General features: G+C 44.5%; 1 protein-coding gene across 2 annotated transcripts; it reads right to left on the bottom strand.

The window, feature by feature from the left end:
• Positions 1–7,787: 7,787 nt before the first annotated feature.
• Positions 7,788–17,673, bottom strand: BZW1 (basic leucine zipper and W2 domains 1). Of its 2 annotated transcripts, XM_048309590.1 has the most exons (12): positions 17,564–17,673; positions 17,089–17,162; positions 15,146–15,322; positions 13,444–13,538; positions 13,136–13,201; positions 12,731–12,866; positions 12,033–12,142; positions 11,746–11,916; positions 10,694–10,840; positions 10,238–10,376; positions 9,259–9,381; positions 7,788–9,013 (listed from the first exon to the last, which is right to left on the bottom strand). In XM_048309590.1, the coding sequence occupies exons 2-12, from the start codon at positions 17,150–17,152 to the stop codon at positions 8,982–8,984; spliced, it is 1,260 nt and encodes a 419-aa protein (XP_048165547.1). In that variant the 5' UTR covers positions 17,153–17,162; positions 17,564–17,673; the 3' UTR covers positions 7,788–8,981. The 2 variants fall into 2 exon arrangements, with proteins under 2 accessions (XP_048165547.1, XP_048165548.1); XM_048309591.1 differs by lacking the exons at positions 17,089–17,162; positions 17,564–17,673 and having other exon boundaries at positions 13,533–13,538; positions 15,146–15,223.
• Between the last annotated feature and the right edge of the window lie 1,362 nt (positions 17,674–19,035).

Below are 19,035 nucleotides of genomic sequence, written 5' to 3'. Positions count from 1 at the left end.
TTTCCCTTAGGTGAGAACAGTTTCATAAATAGATGAAACATTTCCCTCCCAGAAGATTAAAGAACATGTTTAGAGGAGTGCTTGCTCTTGTACTGCTGTGTTGGAATGATAACCTCTTCAGCCTCCCCAAAAGGTAGATGGGAGCAATTTCTTCTGCTTCTGGCATAGCACTATTGGTATGAAAGAGTATTTCTGTCCTTACATAGCTGTTGATTGAAATTAAGTAACATGGATTTATTGTAACTTCTTTTTCTTCATTTTTTTGCACAAAGACTAGGGGGTAAACACAACAAAGAGCACTGTCAAAAAGGCTGTGGTCACATGATGTTGAACAGATAAGAGAGCCATTTTGGACTTCTTCCCCCAGCCCCAGTGGGCATCCCCTTAGCAAAGCCCATTCTTTTATGTACACTTTGTAATCCTTGGGAGGCCCAAGGTCCAGCTGACTTGCAGTCTGCTTCAGACCATTATATCCTATTTTGGACTTGGCCTCTTAAAATAATGAGAACTCATTTGCAAGAGAAAGGCAAAGATGCCAGGTACAGATTACTGAGGCATTAATGAGCATAGCTAATCAATACCGGCTTGCTGGGACAGTTTCTAAATTCTTCATGGGCTGTTGCTTTAAGCTCCCAGCCCTTGTTCCAGACAATATATTTTAGTGTAATACTTCAGTCAGTCAGGTAAAGGATTTTATTCTTTTAGCTTTGTGCTCTGTCTCTTCCCTATAACCAGCAGCAGTAGCAAGTAGACTGAAGTGTGCAATAGCACTCTTGACTGACACTACTGACATGCAGGAGGAAGGACATTCTGGGAAATTTCCTACAGTGCAAAGGAACTGTAAATAATTAGTAATTTAAAACTGCACTGAACTGCAACAATTTCAGGTCTTTTTTTTTTTCCTCCACAAAAAGAAGGCTGTTCATAGAATATGTGCAAATACAGCAGTACCAAGTATTTTGCTCTCTGGAAGATACACATTAAATTTAGATTTTTTTCTTTTTTCTTTTTTTTTTTTTTTAATCTAATGCTGTGTATTGAAAGGAGTGTGATCCTATTGGGACAAAATTACAAACAACCTTTTCAAAATTGTATTAAAATGTCTGTTTTCCTGGACTTGGTCTAAGATGGAGAGCAGTGGGCAAGAACAAAATAATGACGCATGATCTTTGAACAGTGCCAAACTTGTACATCAGGTAAGCTGATTCCAGAGAACCACTAACCACGTCCAAGGCAGTCACAGACACCTAACAGCCTCGTCACCAGGGTAAGAATTGACCATTTCGCAATCGGAGTCCGTCCCCCCGCTCCCCGCCACAAACCTCTGCCCTCCTCAGGCCGCCATGTTCTCTGCTGCGCCTTCTTGGGCGGGCAGAAAATGGCCCCGGCCGCTCTGCGGGGCTGGAGCCGCTCCCGGAGCCGCTCCCGGAGCCTTTCCCGGAGCCTTTCCCGGAGCCTGTGCTCGGGCCGAGCCGGAGCCCTTCGCCGGGGCGGGGATTCGCGGCCCAGCCCCGCGTCCCTCTCGCTCCGCCCGCCCGGGGCGTCCCTCAGCCCTCCGGCCTGAGGTGCTGCAGTCGGCTTGGGGTTGAAAAGGGGCATAAAAGACGGGTGGGCAGCGAGTGCGCTTTTCCTCTTGGGGCAAACTAACTGGGAGATAACCCGAGTTTTATTGTCTCCCATGGAAAAACGTCACTGAAGTCTTGAAAAAGCCCACTGGGCAATATTTGCCCTTGTTAAGCGCACAGAAGCCTTTCTTCCTAGAATATGCAGCACTGGGGGCCTTGAGTAGCTTTGCAGGAGGGTCCAGTGTCCAAGCCATGATAGGTCTTTTTAAGGAGAAGGTTACAGGTTTAAGTTCCCCTATCAAAAGCAATTAATTTGAAAAAAGCTCTTGAACTGAAAAATAACATGGAAGAAAGAACAGAGAAAAAAGCCAAAAATTGAAATATTGAGGAAAAATACAATCTTCGTTATAGTTTACATTTGATAATTAATGGCTTTGAAAATTGTTTGTCTGTAGGATGTAATTCAAAGAATAAATACCTTTATTACACTTTGGGAATTCCAGTCAAACTAATGGTCCTGACAGGGATAAAAGACCACTTTGCAGAAGGTGCAACGAAGTTAAGAATGGGACACCATTCTGAAGTGGACAGGAAAAAAGGGCTGCAAACATCTTTCTGAAACTCCTGGCAGGTAAATAACTTCTGGACTTCTGGTATCAGCAGGCATGTTTTAAGATTTTAATTATTCTGATCAGGTCATGTGATAGTGGATTAATTTTTGAGTTGAAGGTATTTCAAGAAAGATGTCTTGCAGCTTAAAACAAAAACCTGCTTTCACAGGGGCACTGGAATGATTTTAATTACATTTATTGGATTGGTTTTTTGTAGCAGTGATTCAGAAACCAAATCTGTGAATGAAAGGGGCTGTTGTCAGAGACACAGTTTTGAAGTTTGCAGTCACAAGTCCAAGGAATGATGTGACACTGGGCATCATAGTAGCCAGGGATCTGGTCTAATGCGACAGCTGGTGGCAAAAGGAAATAGAAGACACTTTGTAATACATGTCACCCTAAACCTCCACAGGTGATAGGACCAATTTAAATTAGGTTTGGGGTTTTTTTTTTTTTATTTTAAGAAGGTAGATTCTCATCTGTCAGTAGTAATTGAGTGTTGGGTCTGGGGAATTCTGTGGATAACAGAAGTTTATTCCTTTGGCTCCTATTAGTAGCTGACAGTTTTTTGCTAGGATTGCATTTCCTTTAGTGAAAATGTATAGTTTGTACATATGCTTGTGATACCACAGAACATGGTCCTGCTATTTGTTCACTGACTATATTTGAGCAGATTAATGAACAATAACCATCTCTTGGAGTACTTGAAATACAGGCATCACTTTTATGCCTTCAAAATTTGTATTATGACAAGCATTTGAATAACCCCTACTCTGAAATCCGAAGACAAGCTTTTAAACTAGATTTTCACTAAGTATCACTGAAATAGCAAGGGGGTCATGCTAGACTGACTTTTTCAAATATCAATGAGAAATCTGTAGATATGAATTATGGATGATGTTGTCCCACTAGCAGGATGGGTTTTCTGATTTTTGTTACACTGTTAAAAATCCTGAAGATTGGAGTTGTAAGTTAAGATCTCAAGCCAAGACAGTGTAAAGCAAATGTATATGCTATTTATGATTTTTTAAAAAATAGCTTCTTGCCAAATACTCATACAAGTTACTTAATCTTGATTGCCTAAGACGCATATTTTAATTTGGACACAAGGCTATTAAAAAAAAAAAACAAAACTATATATAATTATTAAACCTTTTTGCTTTAAGAAAAAAATAGGGGTCCTGAAATCATAAAGTAAAATTCAGTGAACCAGTCTTTTAAAAGAAAAACAATTGTAATTTTTTGTTGCCTTCCTACTTTGAGTATCTCCTCTGAAAATCTGTTCCTTGCCATGTTTTTCTCCTGTAACATAAACTCTGTGCCCTGTGAATTTCCAGGGACTGAATCTGAAATTGCTCCTGCTGACTGCTTGTGGCCTGGTGTGTATCAGGATGCCTATCTCCCTGCTGAATGAATTGTTTTTCTGACCTGAATTCACTTGAGTTTATTGACTGGCTGCAGGATCTTGGTGCTGTTCCAGAAGATCCATTGAAGGAAAAGATGCAGGAATGCAGAGCATGATGCAGAGAGTCATCTGATCTGTCAGAGATGTACTGAGTGCAAGATGCATGGAATATTTTTCAGACTTCATTAATTTTTTAGATAGATGTGGTGGGTTGACCCTGGCTGGGTGACAGATGCCCAACAAACCACACCCACTCTGTCACTGCCCTCTGCAGTTGGACTGGAGAGAAAAAAATGTAACAAATGGTTCATGAATTGAGATCAGGGAGAGATCACTCAGCCAACACCATCACAGGCACAAGAGACTCAGCTTGGGGATATTAACTGAATTTATTACCCGTTGAAATCAGAGCAGGATACTGAAAAGTAAAATCTTAAAGGCATCACTTCCCATCCCTCCCTCCTTCCCAGGGGGTGCAGGGAGACAGGGAATGGAGGTACATTCAGTTTATCACAAGTTTTTTCTGCCCCTGCTCAGGGAGAAGAGTCCATTCCCGGCTCCAGCGTGGGGTCCCTCCCACAGGAGACAGTTCTCCATGAACTTCTCCAGCACGGGTCCTGTTCCATGGGGTGCAGTCCTTCAGGCACAGCCTGCTCCAGCATGGGTTCCCCACAGGATCACAAGTCTACCAGGAAACTGCTCCAGTGTGGGCTCCTCTTTACAGCTCCACAGGTCCCTGCCTGCAGGCTTCCCCTGGAATCACAGCCTTTCAGGCATCCACCTGCTCCGGTGTGGTGTCCTCCATGGGCTGTAGGTGGATCTCTGCATCCCTGTGGTCCTCCATGGGCTGTAGGTGGATCTCTGCATCCCTGTGGTCCTCCATGGGCTGTAGGTGGATCTCTGCATCCCTGTGGTCCTCCATGGGCTGCAGGTGGATCTCTGCATCCCTGTGGTCCTCCATGGGCTGTAGGTGGATCTCTGCATCCCTGTGGTCCTCCATGGGCTGTAGGTGGATCTCTGCATCCCTGTGGTCCTCCATGGGCTGCAGGTGGATCTCTGCATCCCTGTGGTCTTCCATGGGCTGTAGGTGGATCTCTGCATCCCTGTGGTCCTCCATGGGCTGCAGGTGGATCTCTGCATCCCTGTGGTCCTCCATGGGCTGCAGGGGCACAGCTGCCTCACCATGGGCTGCCCATGGGCTGCAGGGGAATCTCAGCTCTGGTGTGTGGAACACCTGCCCCTCCTTCTCTACTGACCTTGGTGTCTGCAGAGCTGTTCCTCTCTTCCTCATATTCTCACTCTTCTCTGAGTGCAATTACATCTGTGCCATAACTTTTTTTGCTTCTTAAGTATTTTATCACAGAGGTGTTCACACCATCTCTGATTGGCCAGCCTTGGCCACTGGCAGGTCTGTCCTACAGCTGGTTCTGTCCTGGAGCCAGCTGGCATTGGCTCTGTGGGACATGGGGGAAACTTCTGGCAGCATCTCTCAGAAGCCAACCCTGTAGTCCCCCCAGCTACCAAAACCTGGCCACACAAACCGAATACAGAAAGTTCTTCTAACCTAAGATCTGAGAGGGCTTTTAGAAAACTTCTATGTTTTCTTTTGTTTAGGGATGGGGATTGTTATTTTCTTTCTGTAGAACTTGCATATATTTCTTGTTTATTTTTCCCTGTAAATGTGCCTTGATGAGAGTTGTCCCGTTCTTCAAGTAGGTATTTACAGTTTAAACAAGAATAGTCTGGAATAGCTTCTATTTTTGTTTGCTTTGCTTTTTTAATAGCATACATAAATACCATGGGGAGGTAGATGGGGCTTTTAATTTCTAAGAACAATAATAAGGTATAAAGTATGTTTTCATAATTGATATATTTTAGAAATTTTAGTCTTTTTATGCATAGATGAACCTTGATTATATTATCAGCATGTACTAAAAAAGCACCTTTTCTAAAAAGGTTGCCATTGCTATAAACAATGTGTGAATATTCTTAGTTAAAAGTAGTTGCTGGTCTAATCACTCTTCTAAAATCACTGTTCAATCCCATCTTTTCAGAAGAGGCAAACGTAGCTATGAAAATACAATCAAAAATTACCTCAGCTGCTCCAAAGCAGCTTAGGAAGTCCTAGTACTGGAATATGTAAAGGCACTGGATCCTGGCAAGTGAGTACACAAAGCCACCCGTACTTTGTTTTGGCTTTAGGATTTCTGTGTCACCTTCTGTAGTATGGGATGTGTGTGTCTCAGCATTAATGCAACTGTTGCAAATCATGTCATGTTCCTGCCTTTGTAGTCACTGTGTCCAGATGTTAGAGTGGTTTGAGTACCATGGACATGTTTGCATTGTTTTTGAGCTCCTGGGGCTCAGCACCTTTGCCTTCAGAGATGAAAGCTGTGGGCTTTGGATGTGCAGTATTTGATGATGAGTATTAGACACTCAGGAGCCCACAGGCCAGTACAGAGCTCCTGCAGTTACCCATGGCCAGTAGCAGCCTGTTAGGCTGACCTCTCACTTGAGGGGTTTCACACGCTGTTGAGCTGCGCTGCAGCAGGGCAATGCTCTCTTCCTTGAGCTCTTGGACTGTTTTGGGGTCTGGTATCAAGAACCTTCTGAATCCTTTCACAACACTGGGATAGTCACAACCATGAGATGTTTGGAGCATACAGTGTATTCTCATGGAATACTGCCTTGGAGCAGCACTACTTCCTGTAAGTTGCTGTGAACCTTACAATGATGCAGTGTCTGTAATACTCCTCAGGTGAGTGAAAATGCTGGAGAAGCAGGGACTAAGGGGAGTGATTCATGCAAGAACTTCAGCTGCCTTTCTCCATTGCCAAACTGAAGAGAGATGTAGGCACAAGGGAAGGGTACGAGCACAACACTTCTACACATTGCCTTCAGTCAACATTTTGGCAGCAGCTTGGTGTGAAGGATCACCCTCTTAACATTTGTAATTTACAAGCCATGCTAGTAACAGATGTAGCTTCATCTGTCACCATCAGCAAATTCAAATACCTCAACTTTGTAATCTTGACAGTATTGCTGAAACTTGAGATTCATCAGCAAAGTAAAAAAAAAAAAAAAGTAGCATCAAGGGGAAAAATCCTCAAGGGATAAAACTTAGTACACACTAACTTCAGGAAACAGAGTACTACAGCTCTTTTTTCCTTAATCTGAAACCGATTATTGGTTGCAGGGTATGGTGAAAAATAGTTCTCAATAACTTCCTCTAACAATGAACAAAAATGTCTCTCTAGGTTTCCCTTCAGAGCCATGGCAATGACCCTGGGGGTCTTTGCCATATCACATGATTTTAAAAAGCAGGTAATTATATTTTTATGTACCTGGACTGCTACAGTGTAATTTAAGTATTTTCAGATTAGGTTTAAGAGCCAGTCATCCCTTTGCTGTCTTTGACAAGCTGGCCACTCTTGTGGAATATTCCCAGATCAGATCCCAAGCTACGAACACACACGTTGGTAAACTTCTACTGCAGGGACAAAACAGAATGTCTGAGTAACACATACAGTCTGTTTGGCTAAGGAAATGAAAATTTTTCTGTTGTGGACAGCTCAATTGGGATGAATAAAATCCTGGTGGCAGATACTTATCAACCCCCTATAAGCCACTGAAGGTAAGATGTGACAGGGAAAATGCCTTTGAGGACAGAAACTTTAAGTGTAATTTAAGATAAACAACCAAACATTTTTTTATTTTCATGAAAGAATTCATGACATGCCAGGATTCTGACCACAAGAATCTCTTTGACCTGGTTCAGAAGATGCTGGAGTATGTCCCAAACAAGCACTGCTCTTATGGTATAGTGCTTTCCTTTCTTCTCTCCATTGAAAGGCAGAAAGAGGGCACAGGCTCCTGCAGCTAAGCAGGCTGAGTCACAGGGACCAAAGGAACTTAAACACCATTGACTCCTGATTTGGTTGTGTTGTAAGTGCCTTATGTTTTAGTATGACTTCTTGGATATTTACCAAATGTTGACATAAAACTTCTTTATTATACAGATGAACCTGGTTTTCAAAGTCATGGGACATGAGCACTTTAAATGTGGAAGAGAGCACCCTAACAGCAAGAAATTGTTTTAATTACATGTTATTCAACAGTTGTTGAGTTAGGCAAAAGACGGTGCACTGCTTTGTACCCTATAGTGTCACTTTCTTTTCAGATAAGGAGCAGAGACAGCCCTTGGCATTAAGTGTCAGGATGGCCTTTATTTGCTTTAAAAAAAAAAAGTTACAAAGTAAGGAAGATCACTGTAGTATTGAACAGATTGCATTGTGATGACCAATTTTTTCATTTATTTTAGTAGGTGTACTCTGGTTACCAGTATTTCAGTTAATGCTGTTAGCTTGCAACAGTATAGACTTTCCCAATCTTTCTGAATTGAACTGTCCTGAGAATTTCCATTAGGAATTAAAGTTTCAGGGAGCAGATAAGCTGTTTGGTTTAGCATGTGAGCTGCCAGCATAAAAGAATCTCTAAACTTCAAGGGGGAGGGGTGGAGTTTTGGCTGCCTTAGGTTGCAGCAGCTGTGCATTTACAGAGCAGCACAAAGCAGCTGCTTCCCTGCCCCAGCCCTGCCAGGAGCAGCACCTGGCCTGAGAAAACTGGTGGGCAGCTCTATGTGGAACAGCACTGCTTGTACTTCCATGAGGAAAAGGGGAAAGGAAGGCACCCCCAGAGATGCAAGGCCACCTGACAGCCCCTCAGGAACATGGGCCACCAGCTGTGACAGCCAGCAGGCTCAGAGATGTCACTCTTCATGTCTCACCACAGTACCAATTGCTGCCACCACAACAGCTTCTTTCCAGCAGTGGGGCAAACCCACCTTCCCCAGGAGTTGGAATAGAGGATTGCTTTATGCTGGAAGACTGGTAAAGGGATGACAAAGTACTTGGGGACATGGACAGCCACCTATGATGGGGGCTAGTTGGTGGTACAGACTGCAGTGCCACACAAGCGATGGCCTCTTCACTTGGGAGGCTTTTTTACAGTTTAATTTGCAAGCAGAACTGCCCTAAGTCTCATTCACCATATCACATCTACTCCAATACAGACAGAAATCCCAACAGATGAAGTGGATTTCACTGTGGAAGGCCTTAAATTACATTATTACAGTAGAAAATACAGGAGGTAGAAGGTAACTGAAAGGACAAATGCAGGTTAAGAGTCAAATCTAACAGCTCCTGTAAACTACTTGAACATGGTTTTAAAAACTAAATCCAGTATTTCAATAACTATAGAAAACAGTTAAAATAAATTGACATGAGAGCCCTTATATCATGCTTGATACAGGGAGGTAGGATGTAAGAATCAGAAAGACACATGAGACATGACACTTATCTACAGCTCCTGTTTGCTTTACTGAGGCCAGAGTTTCACAGGTCAGTCACCCTCTTCAGCTTCAGACTCCGACTCTGCAACAGAGAGACCTCGTCAGCAGCCTGCCCATGGCTCAGCCCCCAGCCCCGAGCTCAGCTGCTGCCCTGCATCCCACACAACAGCTGCTACTGGCTCCACATGGATTTCACCGGCACCCAGGGGAGCGGGCACACCAGTCTCAGGGGGGACAGTTAACATCCCCCCACTCCAAAACACAACATTATTGCATTAGGGTTCCCAGAATGAACAAGCTCCACTTCAGAGCTAAGCTGCTGCTTACCTTCTTCAGCATTCTTGAGCCATTCCACAAACTTCTTCATCTGCTCCAGAAAAACACTCTTTCCTTTTGCAAGGTGTGCATCTTTATACCACTTGAGGATGGGTTCTTCACTCAGAACCTCAGCTGTAAAGATAAGCAAGAGCAATATTAACACAGCAAACTGCTGAGAACCTGACTGGCAGCCTTTGCTTCCTCCCCTAGAAGCAGCATCACATACTCCTTCTCTGGTTACAGCTGGACAGACCTGCACTAGGAGTGCCTTCAGTTTTGAAATTCTGAGAACCAGGCATTTGGGATGGTTCCTCATGCTGGGAGTTTCCTCAGCGCCGTATCTAGGATCTGCACTCTCACTCCCACTAACAGTCTGGAGTATTTCAGAGTTATTTGAGATGGTACACCCTAAGCAAAGGTTCAGTTAACAGCTAAGAACAGATGCAAATTCTTTTAAAGTCTGAAGTACACGACAGGAAGTGCTTAGGTGTTTTTTAAATTTTGCAAGTACAATATAATCTTCAGTTTAACAAGTTTCCACAGGTGCACAGTTGTGTTTTCACTGACACCTTTTATCAGACATTTAAAAAGAGCCTAGAGCAGCCCAGAACACATTGGTGGCCTCAATCTCCAGCTACTCATAGTCAAAGTTAAGAGAACTAAGAAGAATACACTATCATGGAACTTAAAATATAAATTTATCTTTGTTCTACAACTCTTAAGCCAATCTACTGTAGACAGGCAGCAACTTTGTTTTGCACTTCCCCATGTGCCAAGGACCAGCCACATGCACCTTTGCATTTTTACAAACAGAAGATAGAATATTCTTCAGCTCATGAAGTGCAATGTTGTAGCACTGATCTTCCCTGAAGAATTTATCAGAACCGAAGCATTCTGTTTCAGAAGCTTTAAAAAACCCAACCAACCAACCAACACCAACCCCTCCAAAAACTCGAAACCCCTGAAAGTACAACCGCACAGAAGCTACCTTTGTAGAAGAGCACCACTATTTTCTGGAAGGCCTTCATGAAGTGAATGTTGTCATAACAATACTCCTGAATCTTCAACAGAAGAGTCAGCTCTGACTGACCTTGGGTGGTGAAGGCAGCAAGTAGAGGGCTGTATTGCTGTAACAAAAACAACAAATTGGCACACACAGAGCACTTCACATTTAGCACCTGACTAAAGCTGGTTTTGCAGTTTCCATCAGCCACTGCTTAGAAATTTGCAACCACTGCCCCACCCCAAGCAGCTCTGCAGCAGTCACTGCCTCTCCCTCAGGCCCTTGGCCTGCAATACCCCTCACAAGGGGGCGAATTCCCCATCTCATGCTGTCTCTACACCAGCAGGGTTGTAGCCTTTAACACTTAAAAGGGAGCTGCAGACAGAAGGAAAACCAAGCCCTACCCAAGGGGTGCAGAAGTCCATACTGAAGTTACAATACCTTCAAATGCTTAATGGCTTGCTCTGCTACCAGCTCCTCCTTTTTGTTCCACTCCACTGTGCTCATTACACTTGACCAGATTATGGCTACCACAGTCTGTTCTGAGATGTTGTTTTTCTTCATCTCCTCCTTCACGTACAAGATGATCTGCCAGGCAGAGTAAGAGTCAGCACAACAGTCACATATGGCACTAAGCTAAATTAAAACTTCTCTTTTAAAGGCAACCCAGAAGGTTTCAGAATGACAACCAACCTGATCATACAGCAGGATTCAGGACATTAAGGAAAGACCATGTCCTGGGGTTACTTAATGATGTGTATCCCATATCGCTGCCCTATGCCCAGGAATTAATTTTGTACCTTTCTATGCCTTTAAACTGAGCCTGAGAGGGGGAAGGAAACCCTAAGCAAAACTTCTTCAAAGCAGTGTGCAGCTTGTTCAAGGTCACACAGAGATAGAGACTTTTTTCAGCTGTGGCAGGGGACTGAGGAAGCACCCGGCTTGCTGCTCCCAGGTCAGCTTTTGGCCAGTTGTTCAGCTTCTTTTTCTCTGGAGAGAGACTGAGAGTTGAACTTTTTTTCCTTCCCTGGAATTTTGGATTTTCTCTCTTTTCTGCTGGACTGTGTCAATATCAGAACACATTGGGAGGACTTTCCACCGAGCACAGAGGGCCTGGCCCTGGGCCAAGCCCCAGCTCCAAGTAGACCAAAGGGAGGACTCGAACGCCTTCCCAGGTTTTTTCTCCACAGTGAGAGATTTTATTATTTAGCATTATTATCCTTTTCCCGTGTGTTTGTTAAATACTTTTTATCTCCTTCACATTTCCTTCGAAGAAAATGTATTTTTTCCTGAAGCTGGTGAGGGAGGGGTGGTTATAGCCTGCCTTCTCTTGGAGGATATATTTCTAAATTTGGCCAAACCGACAGAGACCACAAAGCTAATACCAACCACCCTCCCAGTCCTCATTTTAATTCCTGGTGAGAGCTAAGTTCAGTATGAAAGAGAGGCACAGAAAGACAGAAAGCACCTCCACCTTGTCTACAAACACTTACATCCTTGAATGGATCTCCCCGTGACATCTGCTCCTGCAGTTCTTTCTGCAGCTCCTTCCGAGCTCCTATGGATTGCTGGTTCCGAACATACTCAGAAAGTTCTTTTAGTCCTGCTTCAGTGAAGTACTTGGAGAAGTGTTCAACACTTTGTTTGTTGGCTGGGAAGAGCTCCTGAAAATGAAGTTTACAACTCTTTTGTAAAAGAAATGTGTGTTGAGTACTTTGCTGGCAAATGCTGTTCACTAAACTGGCTTATGTAGCAGCAGAGTAGTTCCAGTGGTACTCACCATGAGCCTGTTGTCCATGTTTACTTTGCGAAGACTGACAGCCACTGCATTGATGTCTTTCTCATTTATCCATGATTTGAACAGCTTGACTGCAAAAGCTGCAGAAACACCTGTGCAATAGGAATAGGTCTATTACTAGTGAAATTCAGAACACAGGGAATCATAAGGCCTGAGTGCAGGGTACCTTGTTTGTCAGAGTGTATTCAGAGCAGCAGCTGTGCTTCCAATGAACCCCGGCACAGTCTGCAGTACCTCTCTCTGCCCAAGGACACTGTGGCCTCCAGCATGCTGGACTTTTCCTACCATTCATCAGCACCAACTCTTCCCTGTACTAAACTCAACTCTTCTTGCTGCAATTTAGGAAGCAACCTAAAGACATGACACACCTTTTGCATCCTGAAAGATCCCTCTCCAAAATACAGTAGTGTCTTGCTGGGAACACTAGTGAGCCCCCAACACAGCAGCCCCCAGTGTCATGCAGGAAGTCCTACACACAAGCTTTCTCAAGAAACTAATTTTCTTAACTCTTAACAAGATCTTCCAGGTTGTGGGGCATCACATTTACCTTTACTAATCCTGTAATCAATCTATCACCAGAGGAAGCTTGTGAGCTGCAAGGGTGTATTGTCATCACAATTTCCACCTACTTGTCATGGTTCTATCTCCCCTTCCTAAGGGAGGAGTTGGGAGACACTCACCTTCTTTAACCAAGTTCTCATTGTAGAGACTGTTGAGAATTGATGCATTGAGTGTCCCGTTGGCAAGCAGAATACCCGTCAGCATGGCCAGTTTGTTCCGCTCAGATTCTGAGAACCCTTTCAGGAACAGCAGCAACTGCAGGACAAGTAAGAAGAGCTGCATAAAACTACCATCTCTCACTAAACTTTGGCCAGTACCTCCACGTTAAACGATTTTGTTTCATCAAGCTATTCAACCAGCAGAAGCACTAATCACTAGCAGTCATGCAAGCCAGCCATTCTTCTATTAACAACTTACAAGGGTTGTATTTTAATAATCTGTTTTATGATGTAACCCTTCTACAAAGTGATTAATTAGAAGAATGTGAAGGTTTACTCATCTGCTGATAAAAACCCACTCCATACCTTTTTGACTTCATCTTCAAAGCCTTTCTCCAGGTACTTGTAACGCCTGATTAGTTTGTTAAAAACCTAAAAAGACATAGAGTACGTTATCTTTTGCTCTGAAGTATCATCTGATTAGAATTTTAAAAAACTAAGTTCAGTGAAGTAGGTCTGAACTCTTTACAGCACAGCTTGGAACACCTCTACTCTACCACTTCCAGTTTGCTTCTTAAAGCCGTGCATTATTTTTACCTATATTTAAAACTACACAAACATTTTTTTGGCCATTAAACAGCTTTAAGTTAAATTGTCCTCATTTCAGAACTAACCTGAGCAAATGCTTGCATGGTTTCTAGGTCTTCCTGTGCTGCAAACACACAGACGTTTGTGCGTGTCATGTCGTCTGCCAGGGTCCCACCTGGGGCTGGAAGAGGATTTCAGCATTAGTAGTGTTACTCCCAGTGAAAGCACTGAACAGCCTCCACAGCAGAACTCCAACACCCATAGCATACAACATGTTGTCCTTTCATGATGAACTGAATGACCTGATCACTGAAGACACCCCTGCATTTCCATCTGTTCCACTGCTGCACCAGAACTTTAAAATCAGGAGCTTAGATTTGAACATTTAAATATTCTGGCACCCTACTGCTAAGGGGATTGGCAACATCTTGTTTACATGAGTAAGTTAACATGGCCATATGAGCTCCTCTTCCCTTAAAGGAAGCCACTGAAGCTGCTTAATTCCAGCAAGTGTCTTTTTAGTGTCTGCTGCAATAGTGCTGCTTCATGCCTTTTTTGTGACAGAGTCACAACAGTAGACTGAAACATGTAGAGACATACATTCAAAATTCAGTGCCCCAGAGAGGAGCTTGAAACTTTAGTAATTAGGCTGCTTCACTAATGAAGGTGCAGTCAGGTCACCAGCTTCAGTGCCAGAACACCTCATTGATTTCTATGCCATCCTCATACAATGGAGATCCTTTTGTTATGTATTAGTCAGAAACATGACTTTAAAACCAGAGATTAATATTTATGGCAATAATATTAAAAGCTGGTAAGGCAACAGGATGTCAGTTTTTATTCTGGCCTCATCTGACTGAAAATCAAAGCTGGTCTTCTTAGCTACCTGTTACAGGGAGGGAGTTGAGTAAAGCACCCCCTATCACCATTAATGCAGCAATGCCTTTTTCTCTTCCCCATCAGCCTCATTCCTAGAAGGAACACTTCCTAACACACTATGCACTGGTTCAGACTCTTGAATGTAAACCCACATATGCTAAGAATTACAGTATGTGCTTACCTGGCTGGTGAGCATCTGTTCCTCATTGTGTACATGAGTTCACAACACTTCCTGTCATCACATTTCACTTCCTCAGTCCCCGTGGTTTTTGCTGACTTGACCACCCTCTCATTTCTCACTCCCTGATGTCTGCTAGAGCCCATGACCTCACTATTGTCAACAACAAATCATTTGCAATAGCACGTCCAAGACTGAGCGCTTCAGATTCTTCTGTAAAAAAGTTTCCTTTCCAAAATAACAAGGCAGGATGCAAAAAGCACAGGATCATGTCAGAATCTTTCCGGGTAACTACTGTTCTTGTTAACACAGACCACACACCTGAAACAAGCATTCATCCATCTCTCATCATTACAAGTGAACTTGACCAGAGTCAAGATCTACTCCTGGTAAAAAAAACCAAAAACCCAACCAACAAAGACTAGCCAAACAAACAAAACCAACCACAACCTCCACACCCAAAAATCCAAAGTACTTTCTTCTAAGCAGTGTTTCTACAATCTACACTTTGAGGAATGCAAACAGACTCAAGTAAAACTGAGGCAGGTTATACAGAGTATTTCTACAGTAACTGCTCAGTCACCAAGATGGTCATGTAGTTTACCACAGATTAACTTAAACCCTGTTCTACACTCTCAATGGGCTCTTTAGCAGAGTTTTTACACTGAAAGAAAACACTTTCACAGAATGAAGTGAATGAAGCTGACAGCAGACACACCAAAGGGACTCACCCAGCATTCCACCAGCCACCAGGATGTCAAAAAGTGTTTCTGCATAGCGGCGATAATCAAGTTTTGCACCAGAAGCATCAAGAAACTTTGCTACTGCCTCCAAGTCAGTGCCAGTTTCAGTTAAACCTTGAATAATACAGTCCTGGAACTGAGTAGGGTCAAACCTCTCTTTTTCATCTGTAAAGCAAAAGTGTTGAAAGAAGATTTCCATTAAGAGTTCTTTGTGATGATCATTACTGGGCTCTAATAAAGCTTACCTGACTTCTCAGTTTGATTCTTATACCCCTATTCTCATCTTAGATCACTCTTTCCCTCCAAAACCAGAGATTTAGCTCATGCTGGAAGGCAATTCTTAATACAATTGTCCCTACAATTTTGTACATCTGACTCCATTATCCATGGTTCATCTCAGCTTGTTGGGCCTCTCTCTGTTTCAGATGAAATATTCTGACTGACAAACCGCATACCATTATCACATCCAAGTCACCTGGCAATTTGCTTTGTGGCTATGAAGACCATCCCTTCCTCTTAACCTGGAGTTACGTGAGTTTGAGGCAATTACTTTTCCTCAAGTGCCAGGGGGAAATGTAGACATACAAGCTAAGTTAATGGACTGTAACTGCAGATCTATTTAGCATCCTTTGCTGTTGTTAAGCAGAGCACACACTTCTTCATACCTGAGACACATCTGCTGATCATTGCCTTGTTTTTACTACAGGGGGGGCATAGTCAACATGCAACAAATCCACCCATGTAACTAACAGAAAGTCTTAAAGACAAGAGGTCTTCAATTTTCCTCATCTCAATTTGTCCTTAGATTATGGAAATCATGAGATGAAAAGTTTCCAAAGATAAGAGAACTCAACTGCAGATCTTATTTTGAGTGCTGTCTACAACAGCTTAGCCAATTCTGTTAGCAGCTTAGTATGGCATACTGGTGTCCAAGCATCAATGCAAGTATCAACACATTAGTAACAGCTGGTGCAAGTCTGGAAATACTGGATCAGTTATTTTCCAGGACAGATCCACGCAGCATATTGTTCAGAAGAGCTGCTTCAAAGCTGAACTACGGTTAGGTGCTTAAAAAGAGACTAAAACCATGACTGCTGGCATTTCACCTGCTGGACAGCCCACATCAAACTCTCTCATACAAGAGATTCTCAAGGTGCTTTGACATTCGAACAGGTTCTATAAATCAAAGTGTGCTTCTGCATGTACAGCATCCCTAAAGCTGTCTGTTAGAGCTGGAACACTGCTGGTATACAAGTAAAACTGTACTGAACAGAAACTCTAAGAGCTGTCCCTACTTCCTCTTTGCTGGAAAAAAGCTCCACCAAAATATTACGTTACTCATCCCACCTCTTTAGTCACCAACTCTTCTTATGGAAGTAACTGTGCATGTAGAGACAGGCCTTTGCATATCCCATGCGTTGGGGGTTTTTTGGATGTTGACTAGGAGATGTGTGGGTGGGTGGGTTTGTAGGATTTTTTGGTAGGGTTTTTCTGTCAAGTTTTTAAAATTTAGAAGAGGACAATGTAACTTTTATCCAGGGGCTAAGACTGAAATTTTTACTCTGTTAGATGCTCCTTAGATGTGCATATTAACCGGCAACAACGTTGGAGCTCCCTGTAATTCTGGGGTACTAGATCCTTCTGCCTGCAGGCTAAACACACTCAGGACGGTTCTAGAATGACCATCTTTTAGGCCAAGGTTATCACAGTAAGTCCAATGACAATTCTGACTGCCAAACATTATTTATTAGTGCAGAGAACATTGCAGCACCCAGGGTCAGCCTCAAGATTCTGCACTTAGTGGGGCTTCATGTAAAAGGTTTATGGTGAGCGCATGAAGGCACTGGTTTGTTTACTGACAGAAACCGACGTTTACCGTACGCACAGCGCCGGCAGCCGGTCTTGGCAGCGGGCACGGCACGGTAACTCACCTCTTTTTCTGGTTTTAAAACGCTGGCCCGATAGTGTCGGCTTCTGCGGCTTTTGATTATTCATAAAAGACACCCTGCAAGGAAGCAGAGATACCCGTGAGGACGCTGCGGGCAGGGGCCGCGCCGCTCCTCCCTCCCGCTCCCGCGGCGCTGGGCGGCTGCGGGCGGCGCCGGCCCCCGCCCGGCTCCCGGCACGCACCGGGCTCCCCGGGCGGAGGCGGCCGCAGGGCGGAGCCGGGGCCCGCACGGTGCCAGTGCCCGTGCCCGGCCCTCTCGCCCCTCGGCCAGGCCGCACGGCCCGAGCTGGCGGTGCCGCAGCTGCCGCCAACGCTGCCGCGCTCCCGGTGCCCGTGTGCGGGAGGAAGAAGGGGCACACCACCGCCCTCCCCCGCCTCCACCGCGGCGCAGCGCGGTGCGGCCCTTACGGACCGGGCTGTCGCAGCCGGCCGCCTCCCGCCCGCGCCCGTCTCCTCACCGACTTTAAGGCAGAGAGAAAACGCCCGAGTGGCCCGGAGCGGAGACGGGCAGGAACGGCAGCGAGGAGCGGCAGCAGCGAGAGCTCTACGAGCGGAACCGACGCCAGAGGAAGAAGGGAGGGCCGCCCTCCGCCCCGCCCCGCCCGAGAGGATGGAGGGAAGGGGCGGCAAACGGGGCGGGCTCTCTCGGGGCCGCGTGTGTTGCCGACTTGCTGGTGCCTGCCCCGTCGAGCCCTACCCGGGGGTGATCGCGCCCGGGACTCAGCGCCTGGTGCCCCACGCGCACCCCGGCCCTGCGGTGGAGCCCGCTCAGCACCGCAGGGACACGTCCCGCCTCGCCTGGTCTGTGGCCCACGGAGCGCAGCAGACAAGAAGCGCCGGGGGCAGCACCAGGACCTGCGGTGCATCGAACTTTAATACCATACCTGTGTGGTACTTGACCCTAGATTTGCTCTTGCAGTTGTAATAATTTCTTCTTTCAGATCCTGGTGGTAACATCACCATATAAGCACTTGACGGACTGCAGCCTGTGCAGACAGGACTATCAGTTACAAGCTGTATGCATCTGTCACGCAACAAAGTCCCTGAGCTCCGGAAGTGCAGGCCTTCTCTACTGCTGTTAAAACGCCGGTTCTTTTGCTAGCAATCACCACAACAGGTCTCATCAGCCCTTCAGGCTAAGTAGGGTAGTCTGTTAGCAGACAGCATAAACACACCCACTGTGTTAGTGGAGGCCCTTTAAGTACTGTGTAAAAAAGATAGGCTGCCGAACTCACACAGCAGCACAGAACTGGAGAACAACATGGAGAATGCTGTAGAACAGGAGACGCAATTGCAGCTCAGTTCTTTGCTCTCAGAACCAAAAGGCCAAACCACCAAACTAATCTAGACAACACAAGCTTCCTTCTAGACTTTACGCAGCTGCAAATTTCCATTAGGTTTAAGTATAATGTTCCCGTGACTAAGGGTCTTGAAATGACCAGTTATCAGGTGTATGAATGGAGCAAATCACTGGGCTGCAGGAGTGGAAAACGCGATCCTTGTTATTGTCGGTAGGAGCCAGATTTCATCTCATACCATTTTTGTTACTGTTTCTTCCTTGAAACACTACTGGTAATAGATTCCAGTGTCACAAAAGAGCAGGACAGTGCCTTACAAGTTTTATTCAAGAAACGTTTTTGCAGATTCCAGTTAACAGCGCAATGAAATCCCCAAAGTACTAACTTCAAAAATACCACATTTAGAGGAAGCATTTTCACCTTAATATTTGCAAATACTTGCCCATTAATTCTAAACCCAAGGCACTGATTACTTTGGTGCTCATTCTAAAATGAGAGCATTTGTCTAAATCACAATTAATTAAAAAGCCAAGAAGAAAAATCAGAAATTATAAAATAACATTTTAAGGAAAGGAAACACAAAGAAATAATAGTTCCTATTGTCAGCTCCCTGAAGTCTTTGATATGACAAA

The sequence above is a fragment of the Corvus hawaiiensis genome, chromosome 7 (genome assembly GCF_020740725.1).
Source record: "Corvus hawaiiensis isolate bCorHaw1 chromosome 7, bCorHaw1.pri.cur, whole genome shotgun sequence".
NCBI classification, from domain to species: Eukaryota; Metazoa; Chordata; class Aves; order Passeriformes; family Corvidae; genus Corvus; species Corvus hawaiiensis.
The sequence above is the reverse complement of the archived record's forward strand: the minus strand, read 5'-3'. Positions and strand labels throughout refer to the sequence as shown.

Excerpts from the sequence above, each read along its gene's own strand:
- BZW1 (XM_048309590.1), bottom strand. The coding sequence starts at position 17,152 with ATGAATAATCAAAAGCCGCAGAAGCCGACACTATCGGGCCAGCGTTTT. Across the intron at positions 10,841-11,745 it reads GGGGAGATCCATTCAAGGAT|ATCATCTTGTACGTGAAGGA; the intron begins GTAAGTGTTTGT and ends TCTGCCTGGCAG. Across the intron at positions 9,014-9,258 it reads GCTCAAGAATGCTGAAGAAG|AGTCGGAGTCTGAAGCTGAA; the intron begins GTAAGCAGCAGC and ends TCTCTGTTGCAG.